Source organism: Hippoglossus hippoglossus, chromosome 9 (genome assembly GCF_009819705.1).
Source record: "Hippoglossus hippoglossus isolate fHipHip1 chromosome 9, fHipHip1.pri, whole genome shotgun sequence".
Taxonomy (NCBI): domain Eukaryota; kingdom Metazoa; phylum Chordata; class Actinopteri; order Pleuronectiformes; family Pleuronectidae; genus Hippoglossus; species Hippoglossus hippoglossus.
In genome coordinates this window covers 9,009,402-9,033,086 of record NC_047159.1, presented here as the reverse complement: position 1 = coordinate 9,033,086, position 23,685 = coordinate 9,009,402, and the positions used below count along the sequence as shown (strand labels likewise).

Here is a 23,685-nt window from a genome sequence, read left to right as displayed (position 1 = left end):
CCTCCACTTGGGCTTTTAGTGCACAGCAGGGGCTTTTAATTTTGTGCAGCCTAAAACCCAAATGTGAGATTTAGCCTCAACCTTAAAAACTAAAGGCTCATTAAAGCATACGGTTACTTTCTGTGATAGGAGGCCCACCAGCACTGGGATTAGGGCGTTGTTGTGTACAAGGCCACAGTACAAGCAGTACTCTATCAATACAGGCTCAAGTTTCTAGGTTAAGCCAGCTGTTCACTTTCCGTTCCCTGCATGCCCTCGTCCCACTCATGTCAGCCTGAATGATCTTGTGCTAAGTGGATGCATCTGTGTTGCAGCAGCCCCACTGTGCCCATTGGAGAGGTGGGCGGGGTTGCCACTACGATAGTGCCACTAAATGAGCCTCCATCAGGTTACTGATTGGAGGTTTTAAGAGACCAGATGAGAGTTGAAGTGTGACTTGACAAAGATCGTCCCTGAGACCCAGAGGCATCTCAGAGTGTTTAAGAGGGGTCATTATGTCCCTTTACTTCTGTTACCACCCAACCAGCTGACTCGAACATGTGCTGGGCACAGGCGGCAGTAGCTTCACACGCTCTCCTCTGGATAGATTTTAATTGTTCAGCTGCCATAACCTGGAAATGTTAGGAATTCACGTCTATTTGACTATATATATATATAAATGTATCCATATATATTGGTGTGTACTATTATTTTATCATCCTATCCAATCCTGTACAATCAGTAATGCAAAAATTCATAATGTATGATTTAATTTAGAGACAATATTAAGAGTTATAACCCTCAGTTAGTGAAATATGGGTATATGCATGTTTTTTGTGATGACATACATGAATATGTGTTTAATTTCACATGTTTCCCATCTGGCAATGCTGAAATGCAAAAAATTTGGAAAATATCCTAAAAATTACTTTAATTACAATTTTGCATTCGTTTTCCCCCAAACCTCTGAAGTAAAACCCCAAAAATGTATCTACTTCATCTGAAAGCTTCTCCAGAGGCATCTTCTAAGAGAGCGCCACACATACAATACATACTGACAGGAAGGCAGACATCAGCAGACATTATGGGCTGAGCCCTGATACCTTGTCACATCTCATGAGGCCCAGGTAGCGGAGGGACTTGCTGCTCTGAGCGATCTGTGTGGCTCCCTGGTCTGTAATATCCTTACACCAGCCGGCATCCACGGTCTCTATGGTGCTGCTGTACTGGCCTATGGCTATCAGAGCTGCGGACACAGAAGGGAAGATAGAGGGATGGAGGCACAGGGAGGTGGGGAAGGAGGGAGGGAGAGAAACAAGAAAAGGTGTTAGTCTGACAGCCTTTTTCATGCAAATGTGGCGGCGGCGTCCTCCCACAGAGACGCAGAGAAATTCGAGATGAAGCCAGGGCAAGTCATCTGGCCAGCTGTGACACAGAATCCCAATGTTTGCACAACACCTTGAAAATATACACACGTGCACGCAGGGGTGACACGCTGAAACACACACACACACACACAAACTTTCATACCCAAGCTTGTTCAGACTGCTGGAGGATTTATCCATTAGTGTGTTGGCATAAGTCACAGCACTGAAAGGCAAAGACACGGTGCCAGGGTAAAGTGTGACTCCATGCCAGTGTATGATTTAATTCCACTGTATGTGTGTGTGTGTGTGTGTGTGTGTGTGTGTGTGTGTGTGTGTGTGTGTGTGTGTGTGTGTGTGTGTGTGTGTGTGCGCACTGTAGAAATATACCACATTTAATGCAGAAATCTAGAGCCAGGATAAAAAGTACCCACCAAACTGTCAGTGTCTGCGGCTATGTTTCACACACACAGACACAGACACACACAGACACAGACACACACACACACACACACACACACACACACACACACAGTTCTTTTGATACCGTCTGAATTTAATTTGGAGCGGAGTGCAAATAAAACATGTCGCTGACAAACAAGACAAGACTTAATCTTGTATAATTTATCTAAAATACAGACACACACTGTTGTATCAACACACAAACGCACACACACAGACACACAACAGTCATCCTCATCAATCTTTGACCTGTAAATCGTTTTGCAGATGGAGAAGACCTGTGCTCCAACCAGTCAATTGACGGTGTTGCTCGGTGATCGATTGGCACAGCCTGGGCTTTGTTCTCCACTCTCTCACAACCATCACTAATGAGAGTGGGAAGGGAGCAGGAGGAGCGAGGGATGAGGGAAAGATGAAAGAAGGAGGGTAAAGATGGAGGAAGCCTTTGACAGAACCTTTGAATGGTTCCTGGCCCTGATGTTGTTTTCCCATTCGCGGAAATCCATTTCACTTCAAACTCTCTTTTTGTTTTTTGTTGCAATCACGCTTGAGATTCAAACATCTCCACTTTGACAAGGGAGGGGAAAAAAATCTTTACAAATTTGTTTCCATGTTGGATATCTTCCTCACTTTTTCTTTTCAAAATACCTCAACACATTACAGTATTCGACTAACTGCACTCAAGGCCCAACAGTTCCCTTTTATTCAAACAACCTTATAGCTCAGGCCAAGTTACGGTTCTCAGCTACACATTCATGGTAGTTACTGGTTTCTAGCCCTATTTGTTACGATACAGAGAAAAAGAAACCCTACATCCCTATGAAACCACATTTAAATCCACTAGATCAAGATAATTAGGTGGAGCTGCAGGAATGCGATACAACTCCTTCAAGAAACGGATTCTTCCCTGACCCATGGCCCATCATTCAAGTGTTGTGCTAATCTATCCAGTAGTTTTTGTGTAACGCTGCTAACTAACAGACAAACAAACAAGCAAACGGCGATGATAACCTCGTTGGCGGAGGTACAACATGCAGTCAGCAGGCTGTTGATGTTACTGGTTAATATGTGCGGATGTATACGTGTATTCAGGCCTTTGCTTACACGGTGGAGCCAAAGCTTATTCCCACAGGAGATGGGGAAATGAATAATCTCATGCTTTTTTGGAATCAACTGCATGGATTTAACCCTCTTTCCTCCTGTCCAGCTGGAGCGATGTAATGTAGAAACTCTCTCTCACTCACTCACACACACTCACACACACACACACACACACACACACACACACACACACACACACACACACACACACACACACACACACACACACACACACACACACACACACACACACACACACACACACACACACAGTGAAATGATCTCGTGTGCTGTATGTAACATATGTAATATATAGCTTTGGGCACATGGAGTGCTCCACATGTGGTTCTTTTTGTGCTCCAGCATGCTCTTGGATGCTATACATAATAGAACATTATGGCTAAACAGGCAGTAATGCAGCTTTGAAGCTACAGTATGTTTCATGTAAATCAGCACCGTGGGGAAGAGGCTCCAGAGGCCAGATGCTTGAAGTAGCAGTACAGTTTGGTTTTTTTGGGACTAACTGCGACCTGGCAAAGTATTCTAAAAATGGAGACGTTTTGTGTGTGTGTGTGTGTGTGTGTGTGTGTGTGTGTGTGTGTGTGTGTGTGTGTGTGTGTGTGTGTGTGTGTGTGTGTGTGTGTGTGTAAGAGGCAGGTCAAGTGGGTGAATGCCTCCACCCCCTCCCCATCCTGTTCCCCTTGTCGAGTCCAATCATGTGATCCCAAATTTGATTACCTGAGCTCAGTCCTCTCGTCTGATGTTAAGACACACATCCAGCTGCTGTTAAAACCCCTTCGCTGAGCAACTGAGGTTTCTGAGATCAAATGAAGTCGGAGAGGTTCATAGTTAACTGAACCAAACAAGAGAACTGCCACCACTTCCCCTTGAGCAACTCCCAGCTCCCCCCCCCAGCTTCTTCCCCCTCCAACTTTCAACCTGACAAAACAAGGGGATAGGAGCAGACAGGTGCCTACCACAGTGAATGTATAAGAAGTGCGGGTGAATACTTTGTCCATGCATTTCCTGATTACTGCGCTGCACTCACCCGAGCCCAGAACCTTCCTAATGTGAATTACTGCTGACAGGCCCCAGACTTTATAAAGAAAACATATGGCTGTTTAAGATAGCTGCACGGAGAAGACCGAATAACAATGAAAATCATTTTCTTAAACTCTTCAAGTTGGTAAACTTGAGGACTTTTAGATAATGCCTTTGTCAGGACGAGCCAAGTGTTGGGCTATTTAGACTTGTTTAAAGCTCCATCAACAAGTTCATCTGGTCGCCATTACAGTCTAATATCCCTCTGTGTGCTCTGCTCCTCAGCCGCTCCCTTTGATCGTCTATCAGGAGACTGTAAACTCCCAGTGTCAAATGGAAATCGTTGGCTACTTTTACAGAGGAGAGGACCTTTCAGTAAAACCTTTTTACTGCAGTCGAACAGTCCTGTTCTCCGAGTCAGAGATAGTGAGAGCAACTGGAGCTCAGTGCCTTTTGTTTTATAAGGTAGCGGTGAAGCAGACAAATACAAATGCACAAACAGAAATGTGTAAAGAGCTGTTAAAACACTACAATCATACCACAGTTTTGTTTGTATGAAAATTAAACAGTCAAATTCGAAGTGATCTATATGTATCATGTAAATACTTTCAAATGGATTTTCATTCAATCTAAGTGATGTAACTGTTAATTAAACAAGTAGAGCTAAGTATATTAGAAAAGAAGAAAACGTGCTTTTTTGGGATTGGAACATGTCTGGCAGATTTTTTTTCAAACAAGGCTCTTACATTCTCTTGATATTATAATACCCAGTGCTAATGGTATTTTAGCATTCATACATACATAATGTGCAAAGTCTCTGTTAGACAATCTTTCATAGTAATGATAGTTTGCTTTTGTCTCTTGTGAGGTGACATTTCCCCTCCCCTGATGGCTGCAGTGTGTGTGCAAAGTTCTCATCTTTTTATAGCAAAAGAAAATAGCAACTTGTTCAAGGCATGGCTACATTAAAGATCACCCAACGATACTTACATATATTAAATTTACTACAAACAGGTCATGTTGGCCTCAGGCTACAGCCATACTACAACGTTTTCGTTTGAAAATGCATCAACTCTGCTATGGACATAGCTGGCATCCAAATTACTCTGGAGACATTTGGAAATGCTGCTTTCTCCGTTTTAGTTTGAAGGCTCTGGGGGAGCGTTGTAGTCTGGTCGGGCAGAAACTGAGATGTTCGGAGATGATGACGTAGACACTCACAACCGCTTGCTGATTGGCAGGACAACTAGCAACAACTAGCAGTAGCTTCTGCTACTAGTGTAGAACTCGACATGGATCATCAATTACAAGCGTCACTGACCCTGTTATCTTTGCTAGCAGCTATTGTACTTTGAAATACTGCATTTTACAATGATACAACTGCTCATATGTGTAGTAGAAGAGCTATTATTTGTCTTTGCTGTTTCTCTTTCTGTAACTGACAACCAAATGGTTCCTGTGTAAACCGTTACACGCATGTCCAGTGTATGTGAGTGGTCACGTGATATGTATTTTCAGGCATGTTAGTATAGACAAGGATCAAAACTGATCAAAACAGAAAGCCAAAGCACTAGTATGGAAAGAGATTGTAAAACAGAGTAGTAGCCTCAGTATAGATTCACAGCATGCTTAAGGATAAATATGCTGACTTACACTGATTAGATAAAGATGGACGACATAACAGCTCCCAAAAGTGAAGCCAAAGCATTTCATTACCACCTAGTTTGCAGTATAGGTTACGTTAATGATTAAGACATGGCCCAAACTAAAAAAATAAAAGTGACTAATTAATGTCATACAGCATTTCCTACTACACTTTTTAAGCAATTAGCAATTACCTGAATATTACATTGGCTTAACCAAAAAGTTTTTAAAATAAAGACTAACACTTTAAAAGGGACCATAGGAGCAGGAAATTGTCTTTTCTGGCTCATAATGATTTTCTGTCAGAGAAACAGATGGAGAGATATGCAAGAGATGCTGAGGTGAAAAGGAGGTGGAAGAGTCCGAGGAGGAAAAGAGGGGAAAATCCCATTCTGGCAGCAGGAGCTGTGACTGAGTTGTGACAGACGCTAATGAGGATACACTCTGCTGCCCTGCCTGAGAACGGCTTTAGGATGTGGTTTTCTGTGTGTGTGTGTGTGTGTGTGTGTGTGTGTGTGTGTGTGTGTGTGTGTGTGTGTGTGTGTGTGTGTGTGTGTGTGTGTGTGTGTGTGCGTGTGTGTGTGTATGCGCACGCTCCCCATTCATTTTTAGAACGGCACATTTCACCTGTCGCTTACTGAATATTTATCTGGTGAATAAAACTACATCATCATGAGAGAAACGGGTTGGGATCACATTTTAAATTGACTTCTTTCAGTTTATTTAATTGTTTTGGGAATCGGGCTAACGTGTCTTCTTTCCAATTAATCACCAAACAACAAATCAATCAACAGATCAACATGAAGAGTGTCATGGACTGAGAGCCTTTAGGGACCGTATCGCTGAGTTAAACCCAGATCCATGGTTCTTTCAGTGAGGCTCCTGAAAATTACAATTTCACTTCAAGGCTCGGCTCCTAGTTTTCAGTTAACATGTGACAAATGTCAAGCAAAGGTGAGAGAAAAACCCTCCAACTTAAGTCTTCTATTAACCTCTGCATTATCTCCAGACAGAGATTCATAACCTATTACTTTCTCATATCAGGCACAAGCTGTTATCCAAGACCACAAATAGCAGATTGATCCAAACAGAGGAGTGGTTCCACGCTTAGGTAACCATACTCCAAACAGCGGGGTCAGGAGTTGGTCAATCCGGCGATGACCACAACGTGAGAAGAAGCCCTTCCTAATCCGTTTATTTTCCTATCTCTGTACATGACCTCAGAGATGCAGGGGTTAAGCATCTTTTACAGGGTTATTAGATATGCACTTATTACATTCTCCTAAATGATGGTGTGCCATTACTGCTATCTTATTGCTCTGAAATCCTCCTCATGCCTGCCTGTAGTAACCCTATACACCATATTTTAGCTACTGATGAAGACAGAATACCCACGAAAGATGTGACGGTATACGGTTAAGATTTATTGCGATGTAGTGTGTGTGCCTGTGAGCTGAGCGTGTAGGCGTGTGCGTGTGTGTAAATAAGCCAGCAGGGAACAACAGAAAAAGGGCTTATTAAGGCTGATGTATTCCAGAGAGCACAACTGTCATGTCTAATGTGAAAGACATTCGCTCCGTCCTTTGAGTTGCGTTTAAAAACTTGGCCTCTCCGCTGTGATGCAGTCTGCCCAGAACCAAAAGGAAAACCCCCTTTAAAGTCTTCTCCTGTTAAGTTGTGGAAGTTACAAGAGATACAGAAATGATTTTTAATCAGATATCAGAACAGCCGTTTAGCCAAAAGTCTTTTCAATACTGACATGCATTGGCAAGAAAGAGGCCAAGTTAGGTTCAATTCTGCTCTTGTGGATAATAACTGAAAAGAAAGCTCATGTAGCTTAAATGCCAACAATCACCTTTCATTACTAGGGTATATGTAACAGGACAATACACAGTGGTGAGGGGATATAAATATGTCTTGCCATCCTTTTATCTGGTGATGTTTTAAGAAATGATGTTTGTCACAAATCAGTAATCAGCAGGACCGTTTCGCTAACAAGGCGATTGACTCCTTTCACATGGCCAGTGAACGAGTTTGCCTTTCTGTTTGGACCGTAGACCGTCGATAAAGATGGACGACATGACAGCTCCCCAAAAGTGAGACTGACTCATGATTGGTCGAGTGTGTTTATCAGCTCCATCCCCTGATTGCCACTGAACAGACCCTGGCTCCACAAGATGGTATCGTTCATATCCGGGCTATTTTGGCTTGGTTTCTGGATAGTGGGAGGAAGTGGATTAGCGTCATCCATCTTCATATACAGTCCATCTGGGTGCTGTGTGTAGCTCATAAACTGAATAAATATAAGCTGTAGGTGTACAGGTTCCGGTTGAACTTTAGAGGGCAGGCGATAGGTGTGTACAATACTTGTGTGGTCTGAAAGATGTCATGGCAAGGAAAGGGGGCGCAATTTAGTGTGTCCACTGGGTGTCATCTTTACATCTCTGCCGATTGGAGCTGAAGGCGATAAATACCCGTGACTGCCTCAGAGTCATTTGACCAGGGAGTGAATGCGGATTTTAGCCTACTCTTTCACGCTGAAGACAAGAGCCAGATGTTGGTGGGTGTTTTTTATTTTTATTTCGTGTGAAAGGGAGTTTAAGTTTAAATTCATGTGATGTCCCTTGATGTGTTAACAAAAGTTGGGTGTGTATAGTTTTTGGGCATCCTTCAATCTGTAGGCGTGTATATGTAATGTACAGTTGTGCCTGTCATTCCTTGTATTATATGAAAATAATTTGTGTTTCCGCTGATGACATGAGCACGGATGGGAAAATGCCCGGACATGTTTACATGCGTGTAAATATAGACGCACGAGCACACATACATCATTCAGGAGTGTAAAAACTGTGTAAAGTGACCTCAATAAGCACCATGTTGCTGCCACTTAACTCCTTTGATGCCTGTGTGATCTGAACAAGCGATGGCCTCACAGACTGATTGATTAACACAATATGCTCAACTTCAAAGTGCCCAGCCAAAGTCATGGGGTCATACAGAGTGCCACAACGAATGCAGTGCACAACATACCAAATAAAGCACTTGAAAAGAAACGCACACAGGCGGGAGACAAGAGATGCACTGTTGCTTCGGCCTGTGGAGAACTGAGATTTAACAAACTAAAAGCTGTGAGAACTCGAGGGAACGGCAGAAGGCATGCAGACAATCCCTCAGTTTATAAGGGGAGAAAAACTGCAGGGCTGTGGAAATTAACGTGAACTTTATGTGACGTGGAGACCTGAAGTGAATCATCCAAGCCAGAAAAAAAAATACAAAGAGAAGAGGAGAGGCAATAGGAAAGAGAAGAAAAAGAAAATGAATGAAGCAGAGGTTCTGTGAGGTGACGTTCTTTGCCCTGACATTTTGGGCAAAGGCAATCAAAGGCCACAGGGAACTGAAATGAGCCAGGCCCAGTCGAGAGACACAGGAGGCAGGAGGAACAGATTGAGTGTGACACAAGAAGGAGGGAGAGCACTTTATGGTGGGACATGCTCGATCTGGGAAATCAATTAGGCAGAGGGCAAGGGGAAAGCAGTGTGCCTGCTTGTATGTATGAGCGCTGAGTGGGCACAGACATTTTCCCAATCAGCCGCTGATCTGATGTAAACCAGCAGACACTCACCACTTTGTGGCAGCGTGTGCCTATATGGTTTCATGTGCTTGTGTGTGTGTGTGTGTGTGTGTGTGTGTGTGTCAGAGACAGAGCAAGAAACAGAGGCAATCAGCAGACCCTCAAATGTTCAAGCGGTGATGTAGACACAGTACAACACACTAGAAATTACAGCCTTGTGGATGTATCCCTCTGCCAAGCAGTGAAGTTACAGTTACATACATGTCTAACTCAATATGATGTATGTAATTAATCATTTTAAGCAATTGTATTTTATCAATAATCTCTAGTTCAAAAACACAATTTCATCAGTTTCAGCCTGAGTGAACGTTTGTTCCAAATCAGAGAAACCTAAGATATCAATTGTACATGAATAGGATGGACATGTACAGAGATAACCTGAAATATCCGAGTAATGCCTCCAGCTGTGTCTGTCACCAGCACAGGAGCATGAAGAGTGACTGTGGTGTTTTATGATGGTCTAGAATCATGACAAATAATACACTTAACAAACACAAACACACACACATAGACAGAAACACACGCAGAGACGGTTTTAGTTGCAGATGTGTGATAACCTTGTGGAGGGGATGTGAAGTTTGGAAGTAGAAAGGAAGATTGGAGAGGTGGGAGACTGACAGAGAGAGAGAGGGGGAGATAGAGAGGAAGAGTGATGGCCAAGGACAGATAGACAGAGTGAAGAGGTGATAAGGAGAGATGGAGCTATCACAGAGGTGACCTACAACAGGCTTCCCTTCACCGCTGAGAGCAAGCACTCGTCACCAATTCACACACACACACACACACACACACACACACACACACACACACACACACACACACACACACACACACACACACACACACACACGACAATGGCACACTTAACAGGTTGGCATATTCAGGACTCAATTAGGCTAAACACACCATTGTCTAAGATAAGATCAATACATTTTGTCAGGTTAAAAATAATTTAATGAAGTTTCTACAATGTGTTCCAACAGGACGGACTCACCGTTCATATAGTGTTAAGAAATCGAAATATTCCAGACGTTCATTATGTCTATGTCCATGTATATACCAGGGCTGAACAGTTCTGGTAGCCCAGTGACCCCAAGATGACTTCAATCCATATTGAATGATTCTACACTTCACAATTTGGTCCAGGGACAACACAGGAAGTGGTTTTCTCTATATGTAGCATGGGTGATAGAGGGTGGGGGTGGTACAGTACAGAGGAGTGAAGCACGTCTGAATTCCATGCAGGAGACTGGAGTTCAGTGCCCGTAACAGATTAGAAATTATTAGTCCTCTTATTTTTTATTAACCATAACTGTAATCCTTTTCCTTATCTGAGAGTTTTTGTTGCCTAACATCAACCATTTTTATTTTCCCATTACCACAGGCCTTCCTTGACCTCACTCATACTGTAGTTGCCCTGCACAGAAGTGAGAAATTTGGCTCTGCATGGGTGTAAAAAATCCCAATGAAATGTGCTTGAGAGAGGCCCTAAACCTCCAGCTGCTCTGGAGAAGCTTCTCAGATCAGACTACATCCACACTAATATGTTTCCATTTGAAAATGAAAACTATCTCAGTCCAGCTCGCTATGAGAAATGATCTCTATTCATATTTAAAATTTCTGAAACGCATATCACATGTACACTGCTAATGCCTGTGGCGAGCATTGTCCAACGCAGAATGTAACTGCTCAACAGCTGGTAGCAGGAGCCTGACACAACAGGGAAGGACATGTCCTGACTGGGTGTCTTTGTCCGTCTCATTTTGAAACTAACACAAATCAGTGTTGATGTAGCTCAGATTACTGGCTGTATTCTTGATCAAATAAATAGAGAAAAAATCATATAGAAGGACCCAATAAAAGCTGATAACAACAGCACTAAGGGGACAGTGTCTGTGTGTGGTTATGTGTATAACCTGTGTGGAAGTAGTGTGTTTCATATATTTATTCTTCTTCAAAGACAACATCAAGGATTAGAAAACAAACTACACACAAACACACACACAAACACAAACACACACGAATACGAATACGCACACACACGCACACGCACACGCATACACACACTGAGGTTCCTATTGCCTTCAGCAGTAAAAGCAGGATATTAAGCTCTATTTCAAACCAACAGCACCTCTGCTCCTATGCACCTCTCCTTTGAGGATATTAATCCCCCCCACACACACCGTCTCTCTCTCTCTCTCTCTCTCTCTCTCTCTCTCTCTCTCTCTCTCTCTCTCTCTCTCTCTCTCATGTCTCTTTCTCCATTCACTCTTCCAATACTCCCTCTCTGTCTCTTTCTCAATTATGAATTGTGTACAACAGGAAGACCTGCTCTCCAATCACAGACAGAGGAGCATAAAGCTTAACAACTCCAGTTCGTAATGAGAAGGTGAGAGGGGAAGTGAAGAGGACGCAGATGAAGACAGACGGCAACTGTGTGTTACATGGGTCTGACTGAAATTAACGTAGCGTGGCAATAGTTATGGCTTTGGTTATGGATTACGGCTAATCCTTTAGCATGGGAGCAGGTCTTAAAGGTAATTACACGGTACTATTGGATCCAGATCCCAGAAACAGGCCTCTCTTACATCGCGCTTGTTAAGATCCAGGAGAAAATGGGCTGCCGTTAAATACTGATAGACAGAGCACAGGTTAAAACACCACGAGATACTCTGCCAATCATAATAAGTCTTTGTCTGGACGGTAAAAGACTTTTGTGCCGGAGATCTCTTGTTTTTTCATTAGAGAGACGAAAAGTGTGGCTTAAAAAAACTTTGTTTCTGTAATTATTGTGAGTGGGAATTAATTTAATAAAGTGAGCTGTTCAACTGCACAGGGTAATTAGGTAATTAGAAGCACCGCTCGGTTCCCAGTGAATATTACTAACACTGACACGAAGATAGTGTCTTTCAAATTGGAATTTCTTTCTCCTTATTCCACTTATTTACCATGTCTGCGCTTATTTTCTTTTCTTTTCCCCCTTTCCTCCCCAAATGACCCCTCTGACTTTGTCTAATATACAAAGTCAGTAAGTGCCACTAAGTCTGTTTCTATGGCTTATCTCTGGCCTTTAACAGTCCATTCTGTCCGCTCTGACCCAGCGGGAATCATTGACCGGCACGCACACTTCCTCTTCCCCTTCCCCTGACAAAACCCTTCAAATCATTATGATCACAAATAAAGTGTGCGGTTTTGTCCCAGTGCAAATTAAGGGAGTGTACACCACCTAAAACAACCCTAAAAACCAATGACCCAATACCAATGAGTTGCACAACAATTAGGTTAGTAGACCGTTGATAGCGGACACACCCGCCCAAGGAAAGGCTTGAGAAATGCCCGTTCCTGCCCTGAATTCTGCAACCAATAAGAATAGCAACTGACAGCATTGCCAAGGCACTGCAGACAGAAATCTGTGCAGTGACCAAGAGTGGGACGAGTCAAAATGTTGTCACTTAAGAGTTATAGGAAGCAAACATTCCCCGTAATGTAAGTCCTCCGAGCAAACTGAATTTAAGATCCCATCTCTAAATCTTTCTTCTCACCTTTCAGAATGTAAGGGTAATCTTACTTAGCCTAAACACTTTTTTTTTTAATCTCATTTGTTAAAATCCTTTTCTCTTTCTGATAAAAGATGAAAAAGCTGGTGTCTACCTGACTGTCACTGAACGACCTGTGAGATATACACAACTGATCTGGGACAACAAACAACTACTCAGCTTGCTTAGACTATTTCCCTCGTCGTTAAATTCTTTATGATTAGTCGAAAAACAAATGTTGAAACAATGTTAAAACTGACTCTTTCGAAAACATGAAGGCTCCAGTTGTGTTGCTTCTATGCTCTTGGTTTGACATAACATGTAGTAGAAACTCAGCCTATGGAAAAGAAAGCTTCAAGAAGAAAGACACATAATGTTTCCTGAGTGGGCACGATGTCATGTGACTTGTAAGAAAAACTTGAAATCAGCTGCATAAAGATAATTACACATGATCTGCATTTAGCACCAGTGTAAAGATACAGCTATATGAATCAGAATGGCACATAAAAAGAAAAGTCAAAGGTCTCCACTTGGAAATGATGAAGATAATAAGATAAAAAAAAGAACATAAAACAATACGTTAATTGGAGAATTTTAATTTAAAACTCTCATTGCATTGATGAATTAACAGGTGCAGAGTGCAGAGGGTGAAAAACCAACATTTATGTGTAAAAGATAAAGACGATTAAAAGATGAGTATTATCTGTACTAAAATGTGGCACTTGTGTCTGAAGAAAAGAAGATTTTCTAATCATTCTCCATTTGTCTCGCTCCGGCCTCATTTATACAAACTGCTAATGGCTCTTGAGTCTGTAACAGTACTTAGCCAGGTCTCACCAAAAGCTCTTTAGCAAAGTTTAAAGCTGCCGTGATGTTTTCTGATCAATACCTGGCCATAACTCAAATCACACGTCAAGTGCCATTACTGTATACACTGCACACACTCCATCAGAGAGCACAGACACACACCCATACAGACATGTACATTTTCATGAGCTTAGACAGTGTTTTTGATCAATACCTGGCTATGGATCAAACACCTTTTTCTGTTTATGGCTAACCTTTCCCAAGGCTCGTTTCAGACGCACACAGAATAACTCAAGTCTTCCTCGAGACTCCTGCGTCCACTGCGTCTATGAAATTGATAAGCGCTCTTAAATGCAAAATGACAGTTTAAGAACCTTGTTTTTGTACCGCTGTATAGTCAGAATGTCTCATAAAAATACAAAGTGCTTTTTATCCAGGAGGTAACTTCCTAATGCCAGAGAGAGGGAAAAAAATACACAATAGACGAAATGAGGATCCAGAGACTTGAAGCTGTGTGAGAATAATTTTTTTTTTTTTAAGGATAATTTGTCCAGTCATAACGAGGTAAACCTGTGTGCAGGGGAGACTATTGTTACCTCATATTATTCTTTTCATTAATGCAAAATGCAGGAAATTAGTTTCTTTTGCCACAGCTATTGAATTCACCTGAGTATTACTGACTTTTAAATTTGCTTGAATGTGTTAGGGACCTGCTAACAACAGCCACAAAGGTGTTTTAGTTTAGCTTAAAAACAATCAGCCAAGAACTTCATTGCGGAAACTTTAAAATGAAATCACTATGCAATGAAAAATAATGTATATTCTTTATATATCACATCATCTGAACGTCGGCAACAAGGATCATGGTTATCAAATCCAACACATTGCTTCACTATCGAGCCTCTTGTCTGATCTGTATTGGCAATTTTCAATAGAGGGTTGATTCCTGACCCAGAAATTATTTTTAACGATCTTTGGGTTCTGTCACATTGGCTCGGCTTTCTGCTTAATTTTTTACGCTGCGTGTGTCTGTAATCAGGGAAAACATTGTGTTCAGGTCGGGTTGGAATAAACAGAATGCCAGTGGGGTTCGGGTCACGCTCGGTTATTTCTCTCTCGGCTCGGACAGAAAATTAAGGCACGAGCTGTACTCACTTGCAGCATTATGTCCTGCGTGCATACTCCCATTGCTTTAAATACAAATATTTCTGGGTCTCTCCTCATTATATTTTAAATTATCTTATCTAGCTCATTAGCTCATCACTTACTTCCTATTCTCACCATCACCTTTTTCTCTTGCTTCTTTCCTCCAAAGCCCTCCTCCCCTCTCCCTTTCTGCCTCCTCCTCCTCCTCCCCACTATAGGATGTTGCTGTGTTCCCGGTCACTGTCAACTCCTCTGTAGCTCCACTGACCTTTAACCTCTTTACGACTGGGGTCAATGGCTGTCGCCATGGTGTTTAACATCCCAGTGTGAGGCCAGCAGTGTACATGGGTATAGTGTTCAACTCAAACATGCACATACACAATATTTATAATGTCAGGAGCATGCAACCTTTTACGTTCCCTTTAATCCTTCGCTCAGGTTACGAGCCGAGGTAGACGACAGTCAGAAGATCTAACAGACCTCCCTTTCATTCTTTTTACTCATCCTTTCTTCCTCAATGTGTTTTTTTGCTCTTCTTCCTCTCTTGGCCGACCTCTCCTCCCGTCTCCCTGTTGTCTAAACAGGTCTCTTTCTCTTAAGATATTCGCCGCTCTGTGACTATGGAGTTACACAACCATAATAGAAAGACATCCCACAACGACAATTATCCTGTGTAGCTGTGGCTGTAACCTGTGCCTGGGAACCAAAGAGGAACATTTATAAAAACTGCTCTTCCTGCTGAAATAAAGAGCTCAGCAGCAGCATGAGGCAAACAAACCAATTACAGGTTTTTACAGTTTTCGTCTAAGTTAACAGCCTCGATTTGAAATCAAGCAAACATCTGGTGGTTTTCTGTTTTGCCTCCCGAGGGTAATATTTATTCCACTTCCGAAAATGTTCTAATGCACACGTGGAATCTAACAAAAGAAGTGGCACAGGTTACAAAACTGTGCAAACCTGCAACAAACACACTTCTCGCACACATGTTAACTTCCCTTTTAAAGTCAAAAATGAATTTGAATCAAGAGGGTAAACAAAGTGCTTGTTGGATTTTAAAGTGTTTAACACAATCATCCATCAGGGTTATCATTTGTTTTCCTTTTTTAACATCTTTAATTGAGTGATATTTTACTTTATTTATTATTTTATTTTCCTCCATGCAGCTGGCTACAGTATTCTTTCAAACCGTAGCTTTTTGACACTTAAGGCAAAAAATCATTTTGATATCATGAAGCTTTTTCTTTTCATTTTAGCTCTTAATCATATGACTGTGTACTGAGATGTGTTTGTCTGAGTGCACATTAGTATCGAGGCTGACAACATCCAGTGTGTATACCAACAGAGAACACACAGCTGTTGCTGCTGTGCTGCTTTCATTGCATCATCGGCTCAGGTGTTTCTCTTGAGTGTCATAAGGTGCACTTCTTGTAGTGTGTGTGTGTTTGTGTCCCAACTTTTCTGTTTTGACGTTGAGGTTGCACTTGGCGCTGAGAGTGTGTATGCATGCGTTTCCAGAGGGAGTGGGGAGCTTGGGGGGGGAGGCCAAACACTCGATGGGCAAACGATACAAGCCTTGCACTCCTCCTCCATAAATTACCAGCTCATTACAGTAATGCAGCCCATTTGGAATAGGAAGAAGGGGGAGGGGGCAGATGTAAGAAAAGATAGCAGGAAGATAGCAGTGTTTGGGGGTTGCAGGATGCATAAAGGGTGCAACAGATGATGTATAATGTCAAGAAAGAAAATGGTGCGAGGACAAGGGGGGAGAAAAGGCGGCAAAATAAGGAGGGAGGAAGAGGAGAGAGTGATGGAGAAAGACAGGAGGGGAGGGGGAGGAAAAGACAGTTCGCTGTAATGTGTTTAAGGAGCTTTTCAATCTCAACAGAAGTGCTTTTCATTAGGTTAAAATCTATCATCTATGCTGCTGCAGGAAAAAAACAATGGGGAAATATTAATATAGATAGTGGCTACAGTAGGATAACAGAGATATAGACTCAGACAGAGCGAGGGAGAGCAGAGGGGAGGGAGAGAGAGAGAGAGAGAGAGAGAGAGAGAGAGAGAGAGAGAGAGAGGATGAGATGTAACAGTTGTAATTGAATAGTGAACTAGAGAGGGCCTGAGTGCTAGCACTGATTAATACAATTCAAATTGATTGTCTCCTAGTAGCTGGGAGAACATCTCATTCTGACTTTCATATTTGAATGTTCAGCATGTTCTCTCTGTGCATGAGAGCGCGAGAGGGTGTGTGTGTGTGTGTGTGTGTGTGTGTGTGTGTGTGTGTGTGTGTGTGTGTGTGTGTGTGCGCGCGTGCATGTGTGCGTGCGTGTGTGTGTTTAACAGGGAGCAGGTCTGAGGGGTAAGGAGATAGAGAGTGCCCTCTAGTGCCAGATGTTTCTTTTACCCCAGGTGACATCAGATTGCCTGGATTGTCTGTGTCGAGTTTCCCTCGGTGCTCTCAGTTACTTTATCTACACTCAAGAAGTATTGTTGAATACGTTCTACATTTAGGAAAAGTCATCTGCTGCTACTTTTATTTTCCCCTTTAAAAAACAAAACAAAAAACCTTCGATAGATTTGAAAAGGACCAACTACCCACGCTTGCCATCCCTTCACAAAAAAACAGAAAGATTGAATCTTCAGTGTTGTCTGTTAATAGGGGTGCATACAGTGCAGCATAGTCTAAAGTACAGTCAGTCTGCAGAGGGAACCACACAGGGACCTCTTTGATGCAGCGAATCAACATATTGGACAATAGTTGATTTCAGGTTATATTTAAAACTACACTTTTAAAGGCATGAAAGGCATTTACAAACTTTAAGGCCTTGATTTCCTTCCTCGATTTCACAAACCTTCAAGTGTTTCAAAGAGCCATATGAACCAGATAATAAGTCTTACTTCTTTTTTATTTTATTCACAAAAATAAGAGAGAGCAGGAGAAGCAGTACACAATCATACGGATGGTGTGGTGATGGAGTGAAGATCGCGGACAGGGAAAGAGTCCAGTTTCATTTGCACCTTCCGGAGTAACAGAGAAGGATTTATAGCCGGGGTGTGAAACAATCATTCAAGTTAGCAAGTCAGGCCGTGCGTTCAATTAGCAAACGCTTGTGTCTCACACGGATTCCCTCTGCCCGTTAGCCAGAAAATCCAGTCAGCATTGTAGAGACAGAAAAGCTCAAGCTCCCCCCCCCCCCTTACCCAAGTTCATTGTTATTCTACCGACTTGCCAACAGTGGGCGGCCATTTAGACATCTGCCTAAACCACACTTTTCAGGAAAAGTACTAATTCTGTCTAGTAAGGCTTGTCCTCGAAATACCCCAGGAGAGGAGGGAGGTTAGTGGAAAGGATGAAAACGGATAGAAGGGCCAGTAATATTTTACAACTGGTGCTATGTACTTTTACGTCTCATTATCCTCATCAAATAAAAATCTATGTGCTGCCCATGGGCTGTTGAATTTAGTGGTACAGTCTGAAACGGTCCTGTAATTTTGACCATGAGGTGAACAAACGAGCGTCTTCCAATTTCATATGAAATTATCAAAGATTTAAAGATTGGAAAATGATTTTTTTCTTTTAATTGTGCATAAAAAATAATCAAGGTAACCCTGGGTTATTTTTGAGAAACCAATATCCACTGTTCTAAATAATCAGGAGAATTATAAAGGGAGATGAAATGATGTTTTCACCGTAATATTTGTACATGTCGTCCATCTACTCAGTCAATCCAGGCCTTTAAAAGAGAAACTCAAATAGAGCGTACAAACATTTCTTCTTCTCTTTTCCTTTTGTGTTCTCCTCCCTCACTTTATTCCTTCCTTTCTTCCTAATACGCATGCACACACATACTCTCCCCCTCTCGCTCTCTGTCACCACAGCACATTATTTTTCTCATATTTATAAAGCCGGGGAGGGGTTGGGTGCAGGAAAAATAGAATATGAGAGGCCAGGGGCAATTACTGTGTTTTATAGCCACTTCAGACAAGAGGTGGGGACAAAGCAGTCTGTTGTGCTGGACAACAGGAACCTATTTTTCCAACAGGCCCACTAAACTTCATAATTATTTCCCTTCCTCTTGAAAGCACTTCCTGTCTCTCGTTTGAAATTGCAATAATTATTATTCTTACGTAATATTATGTGCTGAATTGCTTTATACACGCATCATTATACAGCAGATTTTGTGAAACATTGTAAATATAAAGCAGTCCAGTGTGTGGTTTTTAACAGAGTATTGCCCTTTATCACGAAAGAGACCCAAGAAAAAGAACAGCGCCGTGCTAGATATGTTTAGATATATTCATTATGGAGATACCAAGGGTCCATCACATGAATGATTTAGAGACTAATCTCATGAACAGTATGTGTGAAGCGTGTCTGTGTGCCGAAAAACAAATAATAATAAATAATAGAAGACAGAACCAGCTACATGTGCATCTACAAGAACTCACTAAACTGCTTTCAGACATGGACTGAACTCCGGATAATCTCCTGAAATCATCCGGAGGGGCTGTTTGTGAGAACGCAAATGTCCGAGGCGGATCCAGCCCCTCGGTAAAAACTCTGGATAATGTTCAGGTGAGCCCGTGTGAGAAGACAGCAGGACACTGTGCAGAGGATTCACTAGAGCAAGTGGTGTTGATGACGTTTTCTAACACGCAACAGATGCAAAACTAACAAAAACAAATTCATATGTGGAAGGCAAACTACGGACAAAGTCCAGAACCCAGTGTGTGGACATTTTCCTGAGATAATGTCTGAAAACAGCTTCAAAAACGTGGAAAACCTAAAATCATACATGTATCCATACAAATTATAGACACTTGCGCTACAACATCTAAAACCAGATTTTGTTCTGAAATAAGTCCCACACTTTCAAAGCAGCTTTCGTGCACATCATAGCTGGTATAGTGCAACAAGCAGTACCACATGCACCACTGAATTTGATGGTCTAACCCCATCACATTTTGCAAATTAAAAAAGAGATCAATCTTGTATTTAATAAATAAAAAAGATCCTCACTGTGTTTAAGCCCCTAAACCCTCACAACTCCCAACCTCCAATTAACTGCTACACACAAGAGTTAACCTTGTGATGCTCAGATAAAAAAAAACTAAAAAAACCTTAGTTGATGCAATGTTTCTCAACCAGTCGGCAATGTCGGATAGACCGCTGCTCAATAGAACATAATGGCCAATTATCCAGCATGTATGCTAATGGCACACATTAACTCGCTGGAATATGGGGGTGGGAGGTGGATTATTTAGTAAAACAATGTTTTCCTGGAGTTCTGCTGCACAGATATGGGCATTTTGGGGGAATTGGTACACGGGAAAGGTTGAGTCATTCATCAAAACGCTGCAAACATTGAAGAGACAAAGGCTCGAATTGTGCAGCATCATGTCTCAGAGCCCCAACACGCAGGAGAAGAAACTTTGCTGAATGCTGCACAATGTACAAGCAGTGTCGCTTGCTGTACTTTCAAGATGTATTTCTGTACTTTAGTTATACTGCTGATCTTTCTACATGCTTAAGAGAAAGAGTCAGAATATTTGAGAAGTTGTATAAGTCGATTTTTTCATTCTATGACATTTGCCTATTTGAAAACAGTACTTTATAGTTACTACTTTATCGCTGCAAATTAGTTTTTACTGAAGTACAGCGGATATCTTTGATACGATGCAGATCAGAACCAGTTATCTTGATTTTCTTGACTGTATTAGTTCCTGTTATTTTTCATTCTGTGATGCACTGACGTCAGGGGAACATTACCCTGTATTAGCACGCAGCAGACCCCAGTAAGAGTCTGAAAATAAAGAGTCTTGAGAGGGTTATATTTATTATAGTTTCTCCTTCAGGACATCATTCGCAGGCAGGGTGCACATGGTTTTTGCCAAATGAGTGTAATGTAATATTAGGACATTCTCTCCAGTCATATCTACTCTTCAGTGAAGCCGTTGGTAGATTTGTATTTATTTTTCTAAGGGACTTTTTCCATATACAAATTGACATGACCCCCTTTCTGAGGATATCTGAGGATAGAGGGTCATGTCATATGTCATAGAAACTTGGGCTGTAGAAATCAAAATGACTTGATAAGATTCATAAACTAAGGCTTGTTATTCTATATTTCATATTCATTTTCAGACCCAAGCAGGTTTCCTTGTGATTATTCAACTACAGGGTCCAATTTCTGTAACCTGTTGAGCAACTGAACTAATTTAATAGTGGAGGTACGTATTTCATGCGTTTGCCAAAAGTAAGTAAAGCGATGGAGTTATGAAGGATATTAATACTTTTAGATAATATTTTTTATTTCACCTTATTGGCAAGAAATCACTTTTCACTTAAAAAAATACTGTGAACCTGAAGGAATCGACACGTGACCCCACCTCCACTCCAATTCTGAAATAAAAGTTTTATTATCGTACTAGAATAATTAGATGCTTGACCCTTGACCTCTAACATTTCTAGCCCTTACCAGGCTTGATGAGAAAAACAACTCATTAGTTTCATTTACACTTGTTTATATATGTGCACAAGTAAACACAATCACAAGCGTTACAACAGCCAATATCAGCTCCACATTCACACCCGCTGTAGTCGCTCCACTCACCCATGGTTCATCTCCCTTCACAATCACCGCCACAGCAATTAATCAAAACTCGTTCTTTTTCTTCCACCAGTTAAGCCTGTCACACTTACCTCTCACACTTTCATCATCCCTGGCTTCTTAAAGAACCACGTGGTGGCCAATATGAGGCCTTCGGGGGCGGCGATATGACACAACGCTGACAGAAAGTAGCGGCCGTGGTTTAAATCATACTGACGTGCAGATTTATCACTGTTTAACTTGTCCAAAGTGTCTCCTCTAGTTGGTGCAGATCTGACTGTGTGAGCTGGTGGGCTTTCCTAGGGGAGGGCCCTCAGTCCCAGCCAAGCCCAGCTCAGCTCTGTTCAGCTCTGTTCAGCTCAGTATGCAATCACAGCGGCAACACACACACACACACACACACACACACACACACACACACACACACACACACACACACACACACACACACACACACAGATCACACAAAGGGTCATTTCCACTGTCAGCACTTTTGATTGTAGGGTTCTTCCGCTCCATCACAATCAGAATCATGTTTGTAAGAATGATAAATGATGTTAAATATTTAGTGGCAAGTCTCTTTTAACCCACTTTAGCACCAATTTGATGTATGAAATATGAGTTACTATATTAGAAGTTATCATTGGTGGAATTGTGAGCATGTGCAGACAATCAAATACTCTCCTGCTCTAAGAAACACAAAATACAAGACTGGAGCTGTCCTTTTGGGGGGGCCTAAAGGCATCCTGGGAAATATGATGAAACATAGGCAGACAAGGACATTTTAAATAAATAAACTTTTTGGTATTGGTAAGTTGGTATTATTCAGTAACAAATTGTTTAGGTGATTAGAGACTTTTGTCTTTTATCTTTTCAACTAAATTAAATTGTGTGTAATGGCCTGGTTAATGTCAGTGTACTTCTGATCACTGTATTTATGACTTTACAAGACAGGGTCTTTTATGATTGTTTTTCTTGCGACAAAGAATTTCAGACACATACTTTACTCTAGATGTAAGCTTCCATGTACATACGTACAGTATAGGTACTACCTCTTTCAGGCCTAACTGTTCTAGATGGATGTGATGGTGATCTGGATCACACAGGACCAGGCTTAAGAGACTACTTGGTGAGATAATGAGATTAAACCAGTAAACCAGGCCCTGATAAAGGGAAAAAGGCAGGACTCATACCAAGTCATGCTGGGTACATTTTGGGTAAGATTATGAGTGGCCTTGATAGAGAAGATATAAAAATATTGTAAATTCTGAAAATATCGTCTGATTAAGCAGCTCTTCACATTCTCCCAATGGCTTTTTCAGTCCATGCAAATTTAGAAGTGTTACTTGTAATGGGCATTCATTTCCACAGTTTTAACAAAATAGACAAATCGTTCCTAAGATGCTGCTCATGACCCTGGTGGCGAGTCCCCGTGTCCCTGTCAGCATCAATGCAATAGTGCAACAATCAAATCGAGAGACATGCATCATTCTATCAAGTTTAATCAAAATCCAGCGAATGGTTTCTGAGATGTTGATGGTGTAAACAAACCAGATGAAGTCCCATTCACACTCTGAGATAAAAAGAGACATTTTCCAACAAACAGAGGAGAGTACGTACATATAGGCAGAGTGAATCCTACAGCAGCGAGCAATTCAGAGACATACAGCAGCCCTAAAGGGAAGAGGGGGGGTTAGGTATAAGCAGCCTTGTTGCACGAGGCGACAGGGGGTCTGCCTTTAGATGGATGGGTCCCAGCTATTGATAAGGTCAGACATCATTTGCGCCAGACCTTTTACATTTTGCGAAACGTTGGCCTGGCCATTGGACTGTCAGAAGCAATTCGTCCCAGTGAAAAATGGATTGGCTCATTGAAAACTGTGACTCCATCGTAAAAGCAGGAGGCCCCCGCCGCTGCGCTGCTACTGTAGCTCGTCATATTAAAGCCTCCGAGCGTCTGCCTCTTTCCAATCTCCACCAGGCTGCTGTCTGGCCACTGTGGGTTCTCTCTGCCTAACGTCCACATCATAGTGACGGAAAACCACTGTCTTGATGTCATGATTGTCTAGACCTGATTCCTCCCAACATCACCGCTTGTCAATCTGGTATTTTTCTCCTCCGAGCACATTCTCAGGTGTAGTAACCCACTAGATTTTCTGTCCAACTCATTTCCCATGACTATTGCTGTTCTATTCTTTTTCAATTTTCATTTTTCAAAAAGTGCAGAGGAAAGACGAGGGTGTATCAGCTCTATATGAGTTAATTGATGTGGCTATTTAAATGTGCGACCCAGTGGCCTTTCTTCATTGAGATCTGTCTTGGGAAAGTAGAGGTTGCTGATTAAGCCATCATGTCATTTCCCTCAG

At 41.8% G+C, this 23,685-nt stretch overlaps 1 protein-coding gene across 3 annotated transcripts in view; it reads right to left on the bottom strand.

Moving 5' to 3' along the window:
* Positions 1-23,685, bottom strand: part of fbxl17 (F-box and leucine-rich repeat protein 17) — a 217,676-nt gene that overhangs the window by 18,283 nt on the left and 175,708 nt on the right. For all 3 annotated transcript variants that reach the window (XM_034596586.1, XM_034596587.1, XM_034596588.1), the window contains exon 10: positions 1,083-1,225. In XM_034596586.1, the coding sequence (XP_034452477.1) occupies positions 1,083-1,225 (143 nt within the window). The remainder of the gene's footprint in view (positions 1-1,082; positions 1,226-23,685) is intronic.